Below are 18,730 nucleotides of genomic sequence, written 5' to 3' on the forward strand. Positions count from 1 at the left end.
GGAGACGCGCCGGGCCGAGGCGACCTGACCCGGACGAGCGGCGCGCGCGGGGGCCCAGGCGGGGGGCGGGAGGAAGCGCCGGCCGCCGGGGCCCAGGAGGAGCGGAGCGGAACGGAGCTGGGGACACGGGCGGGGCCGCCGCAGCTCCGGATGGGACCAGCGCCCGGGCCCGTTAGTCCAAGCAGGAGCTTCGGGAGAAGCCTTCGCAGGAGACTCACCCCTGCCTTCCCCTCCCCTCCGGCCCAGGCCTCGCTTTGCTCCCCGCCCGCCCATGTCCCAGACCGTCCGCGCCGCGGGCGCCCTCCCGCCTCGCCGCCCCTTTGGTCCGGTTTCCCGCAGCTCCCCGGCCTCCCAGCCCCTTCGGCCGTGAGGTGCCCCCAGGCCGTTTCTTCGTACCAGTTCACCCCCGCCCCCAACCCCATCCCAGCCTCGGATTCCCCGTTGCTCCTCAGGCCACTTCAGGGCTCCCTGTCCCCATCCCGGCCGCGGGCCCCTTCCGTCTGTCCGTGCCTCCCCCTGCCACCTTCCCCTAGTGCTCCGTGCTGGCCCTAGACTGGCGGCCCACCCCCTCCGCACCCCAGGCGGCCTCTCCTCTCCTCCGGGCGGGTCCGGGTCCCCAGCACTTTGCGGGGCCCGGCCGCCTCGGCCCGCGCCTCTTCCCCAGGCTCCAGGCTGGGTGGTGCCCGTGCCTCCCGGCTAGGCCAGAGCGGCCCCAGGTGCTGGGGGCGGAGGGGCTGCTGCTTTATCCCCATGGCCTTGCCATCGCTCCTGCTGTTGGTGGCAGCCCTGGCAGGTGGGGTGCGTCCTCCGGGGGCGCGGAACCTGACGCTGGCGGTGGTGCTGCCGGAGCACAACCTGAGCTACGCCTGGGCCTGGCCACGGGTGGGTCCTGCTGTGGCACTGGCCGTGGAGGCGCTGGGCCGGGCACTGCCCGTGGACCTGCGGTTTGTCAGCTCCGAACTAGATGGCGCCTGCTCTGAGTACCTGGCACCGCTGCGCGCCGTGGACCTCAAGCTGTACCACGACCCTGACCTGCTCTTGGGCCCCGGCTGCGTGTACCCCGCCGCCTCAGTGGCCCGCTTTGCCTCGCACTGGCGCCTGCCCCTGCTGACTGCGGGTGCTGTGGCTTCTGGCTTTGCAGCTAAGAGCGAGCATTATCGCACCCTGGTTCGCACGGGCCCCTCGGCGCCCAAGCTGGGTGAGTTTGTGGTGACCTTACACGAGCACTTCAACTGGACCTCCCGCGCTGCCCTGCTGTATCTGGACGCTCGCACCGATGACCGGCCTCACTACTTCACCATCGAGGGCGTCTTCGAGGCCCTGCAGGGCAACAACCTCAGTGTGCAGCACCAGGTGTATGCCCGGGAGCCAGGGGGCCCTGAGCAGGCCACCCACTTCATCCGGGCCAACGGGCGCAGTGAGTGTGGCCCGGGGCTGTGTTAGGGCCGGGGTTGGCGGGGAGCTGGAGCCCAGGCCTGGGAAACTGTAGGTGAAGGTCTGTGTTGGAGGGCTGAGCTGTATGTATGTGGTGGTTGGGGACAGAGCACCTGTGCCAGGGCCCACGTGCTTTGCCGGCAGCTTGTGGACACCATAGGCAGATGTAAACAAGGAGTAGGAGAGCGCTGTGTGCGTGTGGAGTGTGTGTGTGTAGGGGGGAGATGAAGCTTGGACCAGAGGAGAATGTGGAGGCGGGGAGCAGGGTGGGTGCCCCGGGAGGGGTGGATGCCACCCTGAACCCCACGCCTGCCTGTGAGCAGAGATCTCCCAGACTGGGGCCCCAGGACATCTTGGTGGCAGCAAAAAGTAGCGAGGCCTCCACAAACAGGCTCCTGGCTTTTGCCTCTGAGCCTAGGGAGGAGGTGGGAAGTGCGGAGGCTGGGCGGGGAGGGGAGGGGACAGCAGCTGAGCCCTGGGGAATGGAGGGACTGTAGATGAGCGCACCCTCCTCCTGGAGGGTGAGGTCAGGCCCTGACTTCTGCCAGATGGTCCAGGCGGCCCCAGGGTACTCAGGACCCCCACTGCAGGGGGAGGGAGGGGGAGCATCTGCTGGGGGTGCATAGGTCAGAGCACTTTCTGGCTGAGGAGGGAGACGCATTTGGTTCCGGGAGGGCGGGGCGGCTGGGCGCTCTCTCAGGTGCGCCTCTGTTGTACCTGCTCCCAGTTGTGTACATCTGCGGTCCTCTGGAGATGCTGCATGAGATCCTGCTCCAGGCCCAGAGGGAGAACCTGACCAACGGGGACTACGTCTTCTTTTACCTGGACGTCTTTGGGGAGAGTCTCCGCGCGGGGCCCACGCGCTCTACAGGCCGGCCCTGGCAGGACAACCGCACCCAGGAGCAGGCCCAGGCCCTCAGGGAGGCCTTCCAGGTATCTTTCCGGCTGAGTCTGCAGGAGGAAGTGCTTTGTTGGAGGTCCCCACAGGGCCTCCAGGAACAGGGCAGGAATTGTGAGAGCATGTTGGAGTCTGGTGTCACTCTGCCCCCCACCCCGCCCCCTGGAGCTCTTCTGCTAGGGCTGACTTTGGCCAGCTCCAGAGATCCTGGAACACTGACTTTCCTAAGTGCCAGCAGTAGACCACAGGGGAGCAAAGTCAAGGGAAGGACCTGAGCCTCGCCCCACTCCTACAAGGCTCCCACGTCCCTAGAGAGGTGAGGCATACCTGTGGCACAGTTACGTAAAGTTTGAGAGAAGGGGTGTGATGGCGTGGCTGGAACGGACACTGGACGCTGAGAACCGCAGTGGTTCCGAGGAGGCACAGTCGCTGTGGCCTGGGTTTAGGGACGAAGCCTTTTGTACAGGAAGTGAGATCCTATCGTGACCTTGGTGGTAGAGGTCATATTCGCAGAGCAGGAGAAGGAATCCGAGCTGCCTGAGCAAAGAGAAGAAGACTGGAATGGGGCTGTTTGGAGGACCAGGAAGATGCTGACCTGACAAGAGGGAAGAGTTCGCTCAAATTAGGTACAGGGATCGCAGAAGTGTAATCCAATTAAGGAGAACTCTAGGACTTGCATTGCAGGTCTTCGGAGTTTTGTTTTGTGAGGGTCAGTGTGGTGACAGAACTCCAGTTGGGTTAGAAGAGCCTGAGGCAGTGCCCTTGAACTAGGGTGTCCGGAGGAGGCGCAGGAGAGATGGCTTTCAGAGAGAGCTTGTAGGGACGGCTGGCCTGACTCTGCCTGCTTCACTCCTCTGTTCCAAGTTTCTGTGACTTGTTTGCTGCTAAATGCAATGCTGACCCCTCGCTGTGACGGTGAAGATGTTCTGTAGTGTGCTGTCCCCCACATTTCCAGTCTTCCCTCGCAGGGCTGAGACCACCAGCTGGTCGGACGTCTCTCAGGCTCCCTGGCCCCAGGCCCCCTCCTGCCCTCATGCCTTTGTGCCCTCTCTCCCTCTCACAGTCACCCCCGCGAATGCTCTCCCACCCCCTCTACTGATTCCCCACTAATTTATGTGTATAAGTGTTTCCCATTTATTTATGCATGTTCATTCCATAAAGGGTTTGAGGTGGCTCTCAGGATAGCCTTAAGGTCCTTTTCCCACTGAGTTTCTTGGTTCCAAGTCAGTGTGTCTAAGAGCTGGACCTGGGCCGGCGCCGCGGCTCACTAGGCTAATCATCCGCCTGCGGCACCGGCACCCCAGGTTCTAGTCCCGGTTGGGGTGCTGGATTCTGTCCCGGTTGCTCCTCTTCCAGTCCAGCTCTCTGCTGTGGCCCAGGAGTGCAGTGGAGGATGGCCCAAGTGCTTGGGCCCTGCACCCGAATGGGAAACCAGGAGGAAGCACCTGGCTCCTGGCTGGCTGTAGTGGCCACTTGGGGGGTGAACCAATGGAAAAGGAAGACCTTTCTCTCTGTCTCTCTCTCTAACTCTGCCTGTCAAAAAAAAAAAAAAAGAGCCGGACCTGGGTGGCCATTCTTCTGGAGTGAGTAAGGTTTCAGGGGCTGTGATTATGTATTTGGTCAGGACTGAGCAGTGTGTCCTACTGAATGACACACCTGTTGGCATGGCTGACTATGAGCCTGTGGTTGTCACACTTGCACAGGGGCAGTGGCGGGACAGGCTTTGTTTCTGCTCTAAGCTTTTCCTAAAGCAGCCTTCTCACGGTGGCCTGTCTGCATGTCGTTGCCACGTTCTTTAAGACCCAGGCCTGTTCTTTGCCCTTCCGAATCCCCAGGCTGCACTGAGTTCCCTTCTCTTGTGCTTCACTCTGGCCTCCGTGGAACTCAGCACATTGTTTACTGCGTGTTTGTACATTTGAAGACTTGACTCATCCCACTGGTGTTGACGGAGCACCTGCACTAGGTTCCAGGTGCTGGTATGCAGTAGAGAACAGAGCAGAGGAAGTCCCCGGAGAATGAACAAACACACAGTGAATGCAATTATAGGAACATATTGCCATGTGTTAGAGAGAGAGAGAGAGAGAGAGAGAGAGAGAGAGAGAGAGAGATGGGTGTGGTGCAAGAAGGGAATAGCCAGAAGATTGTGCTTCAGCTGCCATGGCCAAGGGAGGCTGATGGATGTTCCGGGTGGGAGGGCTGCCTTCTCTCTGTGAAAGAAGAACCTGTGTTTCTCGTGTGAGGACTCTTGTTAGCCAAGGGTCCCCAGTCCTTAGCGCTGGGAGAGGAGGGCTGTTGTCACCTTCTAGGCAGTCATGTCAGCCTGTTCGTTCATGGCTCTCTGTCTCACATGATTCAGACAGAGTGATGAAGAGGGGCTTTGCTGCAGCACGGGAGAAGGGCAGCAGGCAGTCAGAAATACGCTGAGGGAAGACCAGGGACAAGGGTGGGAAAGGACGAGGGCAGGGGCGTGGCCAAGCTGCTCCTGTCTCCCAGGGCTGAGGCAGGGGTGCGGGGTGGGGAGGGAACCTGGGTGGCCAGCTGCAGCCAAGGAGGAGAGAGCAGAGAGCCCTTTCCCAAGAGACACTTGTCCTACAGGAGTCCCAGACCAGGCCAGCCTGAGCACGGGGCCAGACAGGCGAGGAAACCGTGGCACAGATGCCCAGAGTTTTTCCAGGAGAGTGTCATGGCCAGAAAGAGCCTCGGGATGGCCGCTCCTGGGCTAGGGGACCTTGAAATGAAGTGTGTCCATGGGATTTTTCTCTCCCATCCATCCGTAGCCACTGAGGTTAGGGATCACGTTCATCCTCGTCTTCCACACGTCTAGCATGTAGTAGGTTGGCATTAATTAAGGTGTGTGTTGGGGAGAGGGAGGGTAGGTCTAGGAGTTCGTCTGGCCAAGAATGGAGCTGCCAGGATTTGGAAATCAAAGTGGTCAACCAGGGTAGGGGAGAAGGGCAGATGTGGTGGAACGAACTGCATGGATAGATGACTGGACTCCGGGGAGCCAGAGGACGGCAAGGCGGGAATCCAGGGGGAGGTCATAGGTAGGGGTTCCGCAGGAGACTGGCTGCAGATAGGGAACCAAGCAGCCACGGCGGAAGAGAGCCGTAGCTGGAGGCTGTGGGAGGCAAGATCTCTGCGTGGAGACTGTCCCTTGTCCCCTCAGGCCTTGGCTGGCAGCACGGCCCTCTGAGCAGAGCAGGTCGCAGCGTGGGTGAGCCCACAGGTGCCTCCTGCAGGGCACCTTTCTCAGGTGCACTCCTGGCTTCTGCCCACTGCCAAGCCCAGTTCTGGCAGACTTCGCTTGTTTTTTGTCCATCTGGGGCCACAGTTACCTACCTTCCCCTCCTTCTAGCTCCTGAGCAAAACTGCTTGGGGTTTTTGGTGTTTTTTTTTTTTTTTTTTTTTTTTTTTTTTAAGTAGCTGGGAGCCACAGCAAAAACAGTCTAGCCTAACAGTTTTCAAAGTATGGTCTTGGGATCCTGGGGGCCACAGAAATCCTTTGGGGGACCACAGGTAAAAACTGAAAAATAATACTTTGCTGTTCTTTGCCTTCGCCACTCATTCTGCTGTCCTTATACAGTGGAGTTTTCCAGAGGTTCCTTTTGTGGGATAATGTCATCACTCTGGCAGCTGTGGGTGGCTTGTGTGGACTTTCATTTTTGATCTTTTTCTCTTTCTTTTTCTTTTTTAAGATTTACTTATTTATTTGAAAGGCAGAGTTATAGAGGCCGAGGGGAAAGAGAGATATCTTCCATCCACTGGGTCACTCCCCAATGGCTGCAACGGGAAGGGCTGGGCCAGGCTGAAACCAGGAGCCAGGAGCCAGGACCTTCATCCAGGTCTCCAACATGGGTGCAGGGGCCCAAGCCCCTGGACTGTCTTCCACTGCTTTCCCAGGTGCCTTTCCAGGAAGCTGGGTTGGAAGTGGAGCAGCTGGGACTTGGACTGGTGCTCATACGGGATACCTGTGTTACAGACAGTAGCTTAACCTGCTGTGCCACAATGCCGACCCCTGTGTGCTCTTGTGTTCTCAAAGTGTATCAGCTTTAATTTATAATATGGCCAATACCTGTAGATTTACTCCACATAAACACAAGTTTCTTAGGGTCCTTAGTAACATGTAAGGCTGTCAGGCCATCTTGAGATCAACATGTTTGATAACTGCCAGCCTAGGGAACAAAGCAGCCTAGAGAATAAAAAACCCACCCTCAGCCTTAAGTGAAATACAAGTTGTATTAAATCTCTTCTCCAGCTCTTGTGCTTTTCATCGTCGGTGCGCTGCCTCTCTGAATGTCTTGTATTTCTGCAGCAGGTGTCGCCTACTGAACCCTGCCCACCTCACCCTTCGTCCTCCTCCCCTTTATGTTTTGCCTGAGCGTGGAAGGATGTTAGAAGGGTGTGATCAAGCGCTCACATGCTGCAGAGAAAACCGCAGTCTGATACGATGAGTGCGAGGTGGAAGTTGGCTTCCGCTGCCTGTCAGTCCTCCCCAGACAGCTCATGGTGCGCGCAGGGGATGCAGGTGCGGTCTCACAGCCCGCGTGTGCTTTCCATGGCAGGAGTGCATAAAACTGGCCAAAGTGCCTGGATTTTAAGTTACCGCCTTCACAGTCGTGGTGAGCTGAAGTCTCTCCCTGACCCTATGATGCCAGTTTGGTGTCTGAGCAGGGACTGGTCTCAGCGGAGACTGCAGCTAAGGCAGGGGCCACCCGCGGGGCTCACGGGAGCCGGGCAGGCACTTTGATGAGGGACGGACGTGCTGACTCATGCGCCAGGGAGATGTGTGCCTGCCTGAGCCCACATGCCGTTTGCTTATCTGTGAAATGTGTGTGGTGTGTGGCATGTGACTTCTGGGAGTTTGTCCCAGTGACACATGTCTCTTAAGCAAGACAGTGATGCTTGTGGGAAGTGTCCTCTGCAGGCGAACTGTGTGAACTCAGCCTCTCACAGGTGGAATCGCGGCGTCCAAGTACCGCCCAGAGCCTGGAATCTCTTTCCTTCACCGGGCGCAGGCGCTCTGTCTGAGTGGCCCAAACAATGACGTCATCGTGTTATTGCTAATGTTGACAGTAATGAACACACCAGGGAGGAGCAGATGACCCGTGTTTTCCCCGATAGTGGACGGATACCCCAAAAGGAGAGGAAAAGAGGGGCTGTGAGACCACGGGCAGCTCGCCAAGAGGCCTTGGGTGTGGCAGGGAGTTGGGGAAGATGATGGGCTTTTGCGGTTACTGCCTGGTCTCCCCCTTCCCACAAGCAGTGCTGTCTGCCTTTCCTGGAGGAGTGCTGCCCCCTCCCCCCAGAGGTACTGAACACACCGCACGTGCACATTTGCACACACACACACACACACAGAGCTTAGTATCCTTTCAGCCTTCAGACTCACCCCTGTGTATTATAGATCATGTACATTTCACCAAATCCCCCTGTCCTGCCTCCAGTCTTGCCCACCTGGAATCCCATTCACTTCTCCCCGTATTCTGCTGGTACAGACTGTGCTGGTGATCACGTACCGAGAACCCCCAAATCCCGAGTATCAGGAATTCCAGAATCGTCTGCTGATAAGAGCCCGAGAAGATTTCGGAGTGGAGCTGGCCCCTTCCCTGGTAAGCAGCTCCCTCTCCTCTCCCCGAGAGAGGCCGGCCTGTGAGCAGGACTCCTCTGCCCCAGCTCAGCATCCAGCGGTGGCTGTGGCTCCCATCCAGGGCATTTCCTCGTGGCCCGGGGTCCAGTGAGGTGGAAGTGGGCGGGGGGAAGTAAAGCAGAGGTGAGAAGAGGTCCAAGGGAGCCCAGAGCTGGGGGTCGGGCAGGGGCCTGGCAGGATGTTTGGAGAGAGTTACCACCCCCAGATGAACCTCATCGCTGGCTGCTTCTACGACGGCATCCTGCTCTATGCTGAAGTCCTGAACGAGACCCTCCAGGAAGGAGGCACCCGGGAGGACGGGCTGCGGATTGTGGAGAAGATGCAAGGCCGGAGGTACCACGGTAAGGAACGGGGCTGACAGCGCCCCTGAGGGCTGGGGCCAGGCTCAGGAGCGGAGTGGGCAGAACAAGAACAGGTCGGAGCAGCAGGGGGCATCAGCAGGGGCTGGAGGACGTGGCATGGGTGGGCACATCTCAGGGGCAGGGGTGGGGACAGGCTCTGAGGCAGCTGGAGGGGCCAGGGGAGAGGAGGGGTTCTAGGGTAGACCTCAAAGTAACGGCTGCTCTTTGCTCTCTTAGGTGTGACTGGCTTGGTTGTTATGGACAAGAACAATGACCGGGAGACCGATTTCGTCCTGTGGGCCATGGGAGACCTGGATTCTGGGGACTTCCAGGTGATGGGGGAGGGGCAGGGAAGGGATGGTGGCCTTGCAGAAGTCAGCCTTCTAGAGTCCAGGGAGGGCAGAGCCAAAGGGCCTAGAGGCAGGGGCTTATCTTCTCTGGGGGAGCCCCCTCCTGGCTGGGGGACAAGCAGAATCGCAGTGTCTCGGGCAGCAGGCCCATGGGCCCAGCTTTCTGCTTCCTCGCAGCCTGCAGCCCACTACTCGGGAGCCGAGAAGCAGATCTGGTGGACAGAACGGCCTATTGCCTGGGTGAAGGGGGCACCCCCCCTGGACAACCCCCCCTGTGCCTTTGACTTGGACGACCCATCCTGTGATAAAAGTGGGTGTGTGCAGGGCCTGGGAGCTACACTTCCTCCCCTCGCCTCCACCCCTGCTGCCTCTCCACTCTGCTGCCCTCCCTCCTTGCTCACTTCCCTCGGGAAATCTGTCTGCTCCTCCCCACCTGAGCCTCACCCCTCCCCACTGGGCAGCCCGCCGCCCCCATGGTCTTTCTCAGGGTCTCCCTCTCCCCTTCAGCTCCTCTCTCGACACTGGCCATTGTGGCTCTGGGCACAGGCATCACCTTCATCATGTTTGGCGTTTCCAGCTTTCTGATTTTCCGGTGAGTTCTGGGCCCCTCCCTGGCCGGCCACGATGCCACACAGCCTCCGAGGACAGCTGGGCCCGAGAATGTGGGGGAGGGGCCAGGGCCTCCTCTCAGACCTGGCAGCAGGTCCTCCCTGGCCTTTCTCCATCGTTGTCTTCAGGCTGGGAGTCTGTTCCACTTTGGGTTCTAGACTGGTCATGCTAACTGGTCATTTAGAGTGGGGCCGAGGTCAAAGGTGATTTTCCTCGGGTGCACCGTGTGTTTGGAAGTGGGCCTGGGGCGTGCACTTTCGGCGCGTGTGGCCCTCGACTACCAGCTGGAGCACCTTGCAGCCGCGCGGTGGCTGAGGGGGTGGCAGGGCGGGGCTTGCCAGTCAGCTGAGGTGTGCAGTCCTTACAGGAAGCTGATGCTGGAGAAGGAGCTGGCCAGCATGCTGTGGCGCATCCGCTGGGAAGAGCTGCAGTTCGGCAACTCAGAGCGCTGTCACAAAGGCGCAGGCAGCCGCCTCACGCTGTCGCTGGTGAGCCCTCGTCTCAGCGGTCGTCTGCCTCCCTCTGAGTTGCTGTCCTTTCTCTCCCTGGACCTCTCCCAGCACACTGGCCTGTAATGATAGCCCCTGCACTGCCACCACCATCTAATGTTCCTTTCATCCTTCCGCCTCCATGTTGCCCTTGGCCCCAGCGGGGATCCAGTTACGGCTCGCTCATGACAGCCCATGGGAAATACCAGATCTTTGCCAACACCGGTCACTTCAAGGTGAACAGTCGTCCGCTTGTTCTGGTCCCCACCATTTCATCCTGTCTCATCCCCATCTGCCACCTCTGCCCCTGGACCGCTGCCCCCATGACCCCCGCTCTGTGCCCAGCTGAGCTCCTGGACGCTCCCACAGCTCTCCAGTATTCCCTGGCGCCCAGAAACACCTGATACTCACTTTCCGTTTCCCCTTCCACCCTCGCCATCAGGGAAATGTTGTGGCCATCAAACACGTGAACAAGAAGCGCATTGAGCTGACCCGGCAAGTTCTGTTTGAACTCAAACATGTATGTGATGCGCCTGGGTGGAGGGGGCGGGGGAGGGCTGGGGGAGACCACGGGGTAGGAGCATTGGCTAGCAGGGCAGGGGTGTGCTCACAAGTCATCCCAGGGCTTATTTATACATGAGTTTAAGCTGTAGGCACAACCAAGAGAAGGATCTTCCCATGTCGTGGTGGATTTCTAAGCTCGCTCAGTTCTCTTCTCCTTCCTGATGGCTTCCTGCAGATGAGAGATGTCCAGTTCAATCATCTCACTCGCTTCATTGGAGCCTGCATAGACCCTCCCAACATCTGCATCGTCACCGAGTATTGTCCTCGTGGGAGTTTGCAGGTGAGGGCTGGGTGAAGGAGACTGTGGTGGTGGGGTTAGGGGATTGGCTCAGTTACATTGACTCTTTGCCAGGTGACAGCCAGTGGGCCTAGGACAGACATAATCTATTCCATGTCACTTACCAGGATATTCTAGAAAATGACAGCATCAACTTGGACTGGATGTTCCGTTATTCACTCATTAATGACCTTGTTAAGGTGAGTCTTTCCCACTCCTAGTTAAGAGGTCATTCACTTCAAAATGTCTCCATTGTCCTGTGTTTGCTTAAAGCTTCTCTCCACTGTCCCATCCTCTGATAGTCCTGTTCTCTCCATCTGCCCTCAGCCTGTGTTGGGTAATAATGGTTAAACAGGGATCTAGGGCTTATACCGGGGGAGTGAGTTTTACCTGCTGCCGGAGTCTGGTGCCTGTAGAGGATTTTTGTCTTTCTGTGGTAGGTGTGTCAGATGTCTCCCCAGCTTCTCTTTTACCTCCAGGAGTGCAGTGGCTGGTGGTAGGGGGCCCATTTAGCCCAGCAGTTAAGACACTGACTGTGAGACACTGTGTCCCACGTCAGAGCACTCGGATTCAATGCCTGACTCCAGCTTCCTGTTGGTGCAGACCCGGCGAGGCAGCAGTGGTGGCTCAAGTCATTGTGTTCCTGCCACCCGTGGGGGAGACCTGGGTTGAGTTCCTGGCTCCTGGCCATTGTGGGCGGGCATTTGGGGAGTGAACCAGCAGATGGGAATGCACTCATTCATTCATATATATTCTCTCTCTCTCTTTCTGCCTCCTAAATAAATAAGTAAAACATTAAAAAATTAAATCCTTTGGAAGAGAAAAGATGAGTGGATTCTCTGAAATTCTTATCTCCTGTTTTTCCTCTCATCATTGGACTCTCTGACAAATAGTTGGCATGTCTGTTATTTTGCTCAGAAAACTGAAATTTTAAAAAGAACATTTACTTGTACAAAAAATAAACCAAGAAAGAGTGTACTAAGCCTTTAGTATCCCTCCAGTAGGCTAGGTGTCAGCTATTTTCAAATGACCCAAAAGCCTATGGAATAATGGAGGCATAAAATTCGGTTTTCCAGGGGTTGGACAGGTAGACAAGTTTTTTTTTTTTAATTTTTAAAAGACTTATTTTTACTTATTTGGAAGGCAGAGTGACAGAGAAAGAAGGAAAGAGAGAGAAGGAAATCTTCCATCTGCTGGTTTACTGCCCAAATGGCCATAATGGCCAGGGAGTCTAGAGTTAGATCTGAGTCTCCCGAGTGGATGTCAGGGGCCCAAGGACTTAGCCATCTGCTGCCGCTTTCCCGAGAACAGCAGCAGGGAGCTGGGTCAGAAACAGAGAAGCCAGGGTTTGAACCCCAGTGCTCTGTCATGAATGCTGATGCCTCAGGCAGTGGCTTAACCCCCTGCAGCGAGAGCTCTGCTTGTGTGTCCAGAAGCAAGCCTCGGCCTGGGAGCAAGCCTAGTGGAAGACCACACGCTGCCCGACAGTGCTTTGCTGTATTCCAAATTCTGATGAAGTCATTTTAAAATGTGTGTGTGTGTGTGTGTGTGTATAAGAAAATCTGCCATCAAATGAGAGATAAAGTACTAGATCAAGTTGAGGTAGTAGTCAACTACAGGTGTGATGATACATAGAAGGAAAACATGACTCTTGGAGAACAGCAATTTGATGAAAAAAGTGGCTTTGAACAGAGTCAGCCTGATCATTTCTGTGATTTTGGAAAGTGTCCTTTGTAGTTTCCATGAAATGAAATTCACAGATTTGGTGATTCCCAAACGTTTGTTTGATGCCTAAAATAAAAGGGAGGGACTGGCGCTGTGGTGCCGCAGGTTGGGCTGCCGCCAGTGACGCCAGCATCCTATGTGGGCGCTGGTTCAAGTCTCAGCTGCTCCACTTCCTATCCAGCTCCCTGCTGATTTTCCTGGGAAAGGAGTGGAAGACAGCCCACATGTTTGAGTCCCGGCAACCATGTGGGAGACCTGAATGGAGTTCCACCTCCTGGCTCCGGCCAGGCCCAGCACTGGCTGTTGGTGGTCATATGGAGGGTGAATCAGTGGATGGAAGATTCTCTCTCTCTGTTTCTCTCTGTCTCTCCTCTTTGTAACTCTGCTTTTCAAATAAAAAATAAAATAAATGAAAAGGAAGAGTTCACATGGACTAGAGATACGAATTGTTAAGACCAGGGCTACCCTTCACACAGAGTTTTTGGGGTCAGCATATAGAACCTTGACTCCTTTCCGTCCCACCAGGACCTGACTTGCGTGGGCCCTGAGGGCTGTGGTTTTGGGAAGCACTACTCCTTTAAGACCTGTCTTCCTCAGAGGCGTGCGTCCTCTCCTCTGGCCCCACTGGGTCTGCAGTTTCAGCTTGTGCCTTGGCTTGGCAGCTGTTCCCCACTTGTGACCGCTTTCCTGGGTATGGTCATTCACTCTTCTCCACCTTCTCCCTGAGCCAGCACTCCCTGTAGTAGCAGATCACAGTCCTCCTCCACCCTGACTTGCTTGCCTGTACACAGATGGATTAAAGTTCAGCTGCTCTTGGTACGTGGGTCCCAAGCCCTGGCTTCCTAACTACCAGCCCCGATAGGCGTCAAATCACTCTTGGCGTTCAACCTTATGGTTATGTTCCTTTCACTACTGCTCAGTGGGAACTCGGTGCTCAGAAGATGGTTTCCCGGGGCCGGCGCCGTGGCTTGCTTGGTTAATCCTGCGCCTGTGGTGCCGGCGTCCCATATGGGTGCCGGATTCTGTCCTGGTTGCTTCTCTTACAGTCCAGCTCTCTGCTGTGGCCCAGGAAGGCAGTGGAGGATGGCCCAAGTGCTTGGGCCCCAGCACCTGCATGGGAGACCAGGAGGAAGCACCTGGCTCCTGGCTTCGGCCGCAGTGCGCTGGCCACAGCAGCCATTTGGGGGGTGAACCAACGGAAGGAAAACCTTTCTCTCTGTCTCTCTCTCTCTCTCACTAACTCTATTTGTCAAATAAAAAAATTAAAAAGAAGAAGATGGGTTTCCCTCTCTAGGGTAGTAAATTGGCAGCTCCCCTATCCCTTCTCTTATGTTTCCTCTCCTGGTGCCTGGGTGCCTCTTTGCTGCTTATGGTACCAGAAAGGGACGTCTTTCCTATTCTGCCAGCTTCCTTGAGTGGAATTGTGCAAAGGATGCTTTCCAAAATCAGTTTACTGTTTTTTCAATTAATTAATTTATTTGAGAGGTAGAGCGAGAGTGGAGGGGTGAGAAAGCAAGTGCAGGCTCCCCTCTGCTGGTTCACTCCCCAGACGCCCTCAAAGGCCCAGAAGGTGCACTCCATCCAGATCTCCCACATGGGTGGCAGGAAGCCAAGCCCCTGAGCCATTACCCCGACCCTGCAGGTTCCACGTCAGCAGGAGGGTGGAGTCAGGAGCTGGGGGCACTCTGATATGGCACGTGGTGTCTTAACTGCCCCTCAGCCCGCTGTTGGTAGGGTCCCCAGATCTTTAGACAGCTGGTTAAGTGTCCTTCTCATGGAGAGGGGATATTCTTTTTTTTTTTTTTAATTATTTGAGAGGCAGTTACAGAGAGAGAAAGAAAGAGAGAGGGGTCTTTCATCCGCTGGTTCACTCCCCAAATGGCTGTAACGGCAGGAGCTGGGCTGATCTGAAGCCAGGAGCCAGGAGCTTCCTCTGGGTCTCACAAGTGGGTGCAGGGGCCCGAGCACTTGGGCCATCTTCCACTGCTTTCCCAGGTGCATTAGCAGGAAGCTGGATCAGAAATGGAACGGCTGGAATTCGAACTGGCACCCCTACAGGATGCTGGCACTGCAGGCGGAGACTTAACCTACTACGTCACAGTGCCGGCCCCGGGCGAGGGAACATTCTAAGGAACGTATGGTCCAGTCCCGTGACTCCATCTGTGTCCTGCAGGGTATGGCCTTTCTCCACAACAGCATTATTTCATCCCATGGGAGTCTCAAGTCCTCCAACTGTGTGGTGGATAGCCGTTTTGTCCTCAAAATCACAGACTACGGCCTGGCCAGCTTCCGATCGACTGCTGAACCCGATGACAGCCACGCCCTCTATGCCAGTGAGGCCCGCCCCCGTGCCTGTTTTTCCTGTTGCATTTTCATGTTGGGGAGCATTATGGGAATTAGCCTGGTGGACTTGGGGACACCCTCTTTTGGAGGCCTGGCTAGCCTGTTCCTTCTTTTCAGAGAAGCTGTGGACCGCCCCAGAGCTGCTCAGTGGGAACTCCTTGCCAACCACCGGCATGCAGAAGGCTGACGTCTATAGCTTTGGGATCATCCTGCAGGAGATAGCGCTTCGCAGTGGTCCTTTCTACTTGGAAGGCCTGGACCTCAGCCCAAAAGGTGAGAGTCAACCCACTGTCCACCGCCTCTTCTTCCTGCATGGACCCTGTGTTTCATCCAGACCTTTCATCGCCCTCAGAGATCGTCCAGAAGGTGCGCAATGGTCAGCGGCCATATTTCCGGCCAAGCATCGACCGGACCCAGCTGAACGAGGAGCTAGTTCTGCTGATGGAGCGATGCTGGGCCCAGGACCCAGCCGAGCGGCCAGACTTCGGACAGATTAAGGGCTTCATACGCCGCTTTAACAAGTGAGGGAGTAGCGAGGGGCAGGAGCTCCCCGGAGGCAGAAGCCCCCTCAGTCTTAGTGGGTGAGGGGGTGCTGGTGGGGCCGGAAGGTGGGGTGGGGAGCAAGTCCTGGGAGTCTTGGCAAAGGTGCCACATCTTGTCCTTCCCCCAGGGAAGGTGGCACCAGCATATTGGACAACCTCCTGCTGCGCATGGAGCAGTATGCCAATAACCTGGAGAAGCTGGTGGAGGAACGCACGCAGGCCTACCTGGAGGAGAAGCGCAAGGCTGAGGCTCTGCTCTACCAGATTCTACCCCAGTGAGACCTTTGTCCTCCTTCCAGAATTTTCCTTGGGGATTATTCTCCATTGGCCCCTGGCTCATCACGCTCCCAAGAACTCATATCCCAAGCCTCAGAACCCTGCTTTTTCACATCTTGCTGCCCTCTTTCTGGCTTCTCATCCCTTCTTAGGACACTGCTCTACGATGCCCTTCCCCCAGTGAGTGGATGTGCAGCAGTCCTGCCTTGAGACACCTGGTTGCCTGCACAGGGAGGCCCTGCCATCCCCCACTGCCTGTGCCCCTTACCCTGCCCTAGATTGTAATGTTTTCCCAGCCACTTTCCTTTCTCTCCACCAAGTCGTCTCTGCTGCAGCCGTGTACCCCTTTCCAGTCTCCTTGGCGTCTGGTTCACAGCTGCACCCTTGTCTCTAGTTCAGTGGCAGAGCAGCTAAAGCGGGGAGAGACTGTTCAGGCGGAGGCCTTTGACAGTGTTACCATCTACTTCAGTGACATCGTTGGCTTCACAGCGCTGTCAGCAGAGAGCACCCCCATGCAGGTGAGAGGTCGTGGGTGGGTCAGGGACCTGGGGAGCCTGAGGAGTAGGGACGGTTCGTTTGTTCTAGAGCTCCCATATCTTCTTATGGCTCATGTGTTAAGAATTCTTAGAAAGTTGGGTACAAGTCTGAAAGCCTCTGCTTTTCCATCCCCGTTAGGTGGTGACACTTCTTAATGACCTGTACACCTGCTTTGACGCCATAATTGACAACTTTGACGTCTACAAGGTGAGAGTCAGGGCTGCCTTCCTGATGAGATCACGTGGGCGTTTAGCCTAACAGTTAAGATGTCCATGTCCCATATCAGAGAGCCTGGGTATGAGTCCTGGCTCTGCTCCTCATTCCAGCGTCCTGCTAATGCAGACCCTGGAACGCAGCAGTGATGGCTCAAGTAGTTGGGTTCTGGCCACTCGTGTGGGAGACCCGTATTGAGTTCCTGGCTCCTGCCTTTGGTGCAGCCCAGTCCTAGCCCTTGTGGGCATTGGGAAGTAAGCCAGCAGATGAGAGCCCTCTCTGTCTCTCAGATTAAAAAAAAAAAAAAAAATCACTCAGTCTCTCTGGACCTGACGTGCCTGACCTCTTCCATCAGTTTTTGCTCCAGGGTCTCCTGCACCCTCGTGCTGGAGCACTGTAATCGTACAGTTCAGTCTCATTTGTTAGGACTTATTAAGCTCCCCCAGTCAGAACCATCCCAGAATTTAGCCCCTGTCTCCCCAGGGGTATAAACAACAGCTTTTTCACCATTTCTTTCCAGTCCCCTCCAGACATGGAAGAATCATACAGGATGTAGGTACAGATAGGTTGAGTGAGGTGAAGGGCAGGCTATGAACAAATATCGTAGAGCCTTTTATGTTGACGTAATGAGCTGACAGAGGGCAGGGTTTACTGTCCTTGGGAATGAAAATGATCTGGATTTGAATATTGGCTTTGCCATTGTTGCCTTGGGTAAGTAATAGGATCTCCTTGAGCCTCAGTTGTTTTATCTGTATATCTGGGAATAATGGATTTGTTCTTTTGTTTGTTTATTTGTGTGTGGTAGAAAATTAATATCCACTCCTGTTCCTGCCCTTTAGACTCACGCTAGCACCTCTGTTGTCTCTGTCATAAAGAACTCCTATAAATCCTTTGCCCAGATCGATTTGATTTTAAAAAGATATATGTCTCCCTATGATAATTTTTCCGAACCACGTGAGAGTTTCAGACACAGTACCCCTTTACCTCTAAGTATTTAGTGTGTATTTCCTAACAAGGACACTCTCTTACTTGGTTTCAGTCAAAGACAAAGTCAAGTGTTTGTCTTCCCACCTCTGGCAGTCTGGGCTGCTGGCGGCCTTTGGGCTCCAAGGTTGAGCCTGGCTCCTGCTTCTGTTGCAGGCAGGCTGTCCTTCCATTCAGCCAAGGGTTTCTGAGTTTTCCCCAGGCGCTGGGGTGGGGAGGGAGGGCTTTAAGATTCAGAGACCCCCCCTTTCCCACAGACCCTCAGGCAATGACATGTAGTCCCTAGGCTATGTTCTGCCCTTGTAGGCTGTCATGAGGACTCCTGGTGGTGTCCAGCTTATCTCCTACTATTCCCCTTTCCCACTGGTTGAGAGAGAGGAAACCTTCTAATGCCCACTCTCAATCAGGTGGAGACAATTGGGGATGCCTACATGGTGGTATCTGGCCTCCCAGGCCGAAATGGTCAACGCCACGCACCAGAAATTGCTCGGATGGCCCTAGCCTTACTGGATGCAGTTTCTTCGTTCCGCATCCGCCACCGACCGCATGACCAGCTGAGGCTGCGCATAGGGGTCCACACTGGTAAGGCTGACTCTTACTGCATCCCTACTCACCACCTTTCCCAGGCCCTCCCAACCCATTTCTTCTCCCAGGGCCAGTCTGCGCAGGGGTTGTTGGCCTGAAAATGCCCCGCTATTGTCTTTTCGGCGACACAGTGAACACCGCTTCTAGAATGGAGTCCAATGGCCAAGGTGAGACATCAGCTCCTGCCCCAGCCTCGGCCTCAGTAGCTCCTGCTTTCTCCTGTGGTCCTCAAGTGCCCTGTCCTTGGGCACCTTTCACCTGAGGGACATGTGCGCTGGAAGCACGGGGGTGCTTGCTCGGTGCTCTCCAGCGCCACCAGCTCCTCTCTGACCCCCCCTCCCCCCACCCCGGCCCCGCAGCCCTGAAGATCCACGTGTCCTCTACCACCAAGGATGCCCTGGATGAGCTGGGTTGCTTCCAGCTAGAGCTCCGGGGGGACGTGGAGATGAAGGTGACGGCGGTCACGGGGAGGATTCCGGCGGGAATCCTGGGGACATGGAGGGACTCGGGGAGTAACATAGAGGAATCTGAATTATGCCCACTGCCCGCTTCCAGGGAAAAGGAAAGATGCGAACTTACTGGCTCCTAGGAGAGCGGAAAGGATCCCCTGGGCTCCTGTAAACCCCACTGCCTCCCAAGTCAGACAATCTCCTGCTGCTGGTGCCTGGGTGGGCAGTGGCCACCATCTCCACACACGAGAAACAGACGTTGTTACGTGAGATGAAGACGTGCAGAAGAACCTACTTCTATGGACGTTGTAGCCCTCTGCAGCTCAGCCTTGTACATATACCTGCCCCTCTCTGGCTTGGTCCCCCTTCCTCCCTACCTTCTGTAAATATCTGTATCTAAACCAGAATATTTTGGCCAAATATAAAACACCACCACCACCAAGTCACGGTGTCACGGTCTAGGGTAGG

The 18,730-nt window shown here is 55.9% G+C and overlaps 1 protein-coding gene across 4 annotated transcripts; it reads left to right on the forward strand.

Moving 5' to 3' along the window:
* Window positions 1-18,704, forward strand: NPR2 (natriuretic peptide receptor 2). Of its 4 annotated transcripts, none has more exons than XM_051856521.3 (22): window positions 1-1,417; window positions 2,162-2,367; window positions 7,828-7,941; window positions 8,185-8,320; window positions 8,558-8,652; window positions 8,848-8,980; window positions 9,178-9,262; window positions 9,647-9,767; window positions 9,929-10,003; window positions 10,210-10,287; window positions 10,507-10,611; window positions 10,737-10,808; window positions 14,507-14,666; window positions 14,794-14,949; window positions 15,029-15,197; window positions 15,347-15,493; window positions 15,889-16,012; window positions 16,170-16,238; window positions 17,636-17,810; window positions 17,882-17,980; window positions 18,173-18,264; window positions 18,369-18,704. In XM_051856521.3, the coding sequence occupies exons 1-22, from the start codon at window positions 751-753 to the stop codon at window positions 18,432-18,434; spliced, it is 3,144 nt and encodes a 1,047-aa protein (XP_051712481.1). In that variant the 5' UTR covers window positions 1-750; the 3' UTR covers window positions 18,435-18,704. The 4 variants fall into 4 exon arrangements, 3 of the variants coding, with proteins under 3 accessions (XP_051712481.1, XP_051712485.1, XP_089156675.1); XM_089300549.1 differs by having other exon boundaries at window positions 52-1,417; window positions 8,848-8,984; XM_051856525.3 differs by lacking the exon at window positions 9,929-10,003 and having other exon boundaries at window positions 36-1,417.
* The last annotated feature ends 26 nt before the right edge of the window (window positions 18,705-18,730 follow it).

Source organism: Oryctolagus cuniculus, chromosome 1, assembly GCF_051225735.1.
Source record: "Oryctolagus cuniculus isolate XC-2025 breed Fujian yellow rabbit chromosome 1, ASM5122573v1, whole genome shotgun sequence".
Classification (NCBI taxonomy): Eukaryota; Metazoa; Chordata; class Mammalia; order Lagomorpha; family Leporidae; genus Oryctolagus; species Oryctolagus cuniculus.

What these genes read in the sequence shown, in the direction of transcription:
- NPR2 (XM_051856521.3), top strand. Translation starts at nt 751, where the DNA reads ATGGCCTTGCCATCGCTCCTGCTGTTGGTGGCAGCCCTGGCAGGTGGG. An exon ending in CGACCCATCCTGTGATAAAA is followed by an intron (nt 8,981 to 9,177) that starts GTGGGTGTGTGC and finishes TCTCCCCTTCAG; the next exon opens with CTCCTCTCTCGACACTGGCC. An exon ending in GCGCATAGGGGTCCACACTG is followed by an intron (nt 17,811 to 17,881) that starts GTAAGGCTGACT and finishes TTCTTCTCCCAG; the next exon opens with GGCCAGTCTGCGCAGGGGTT.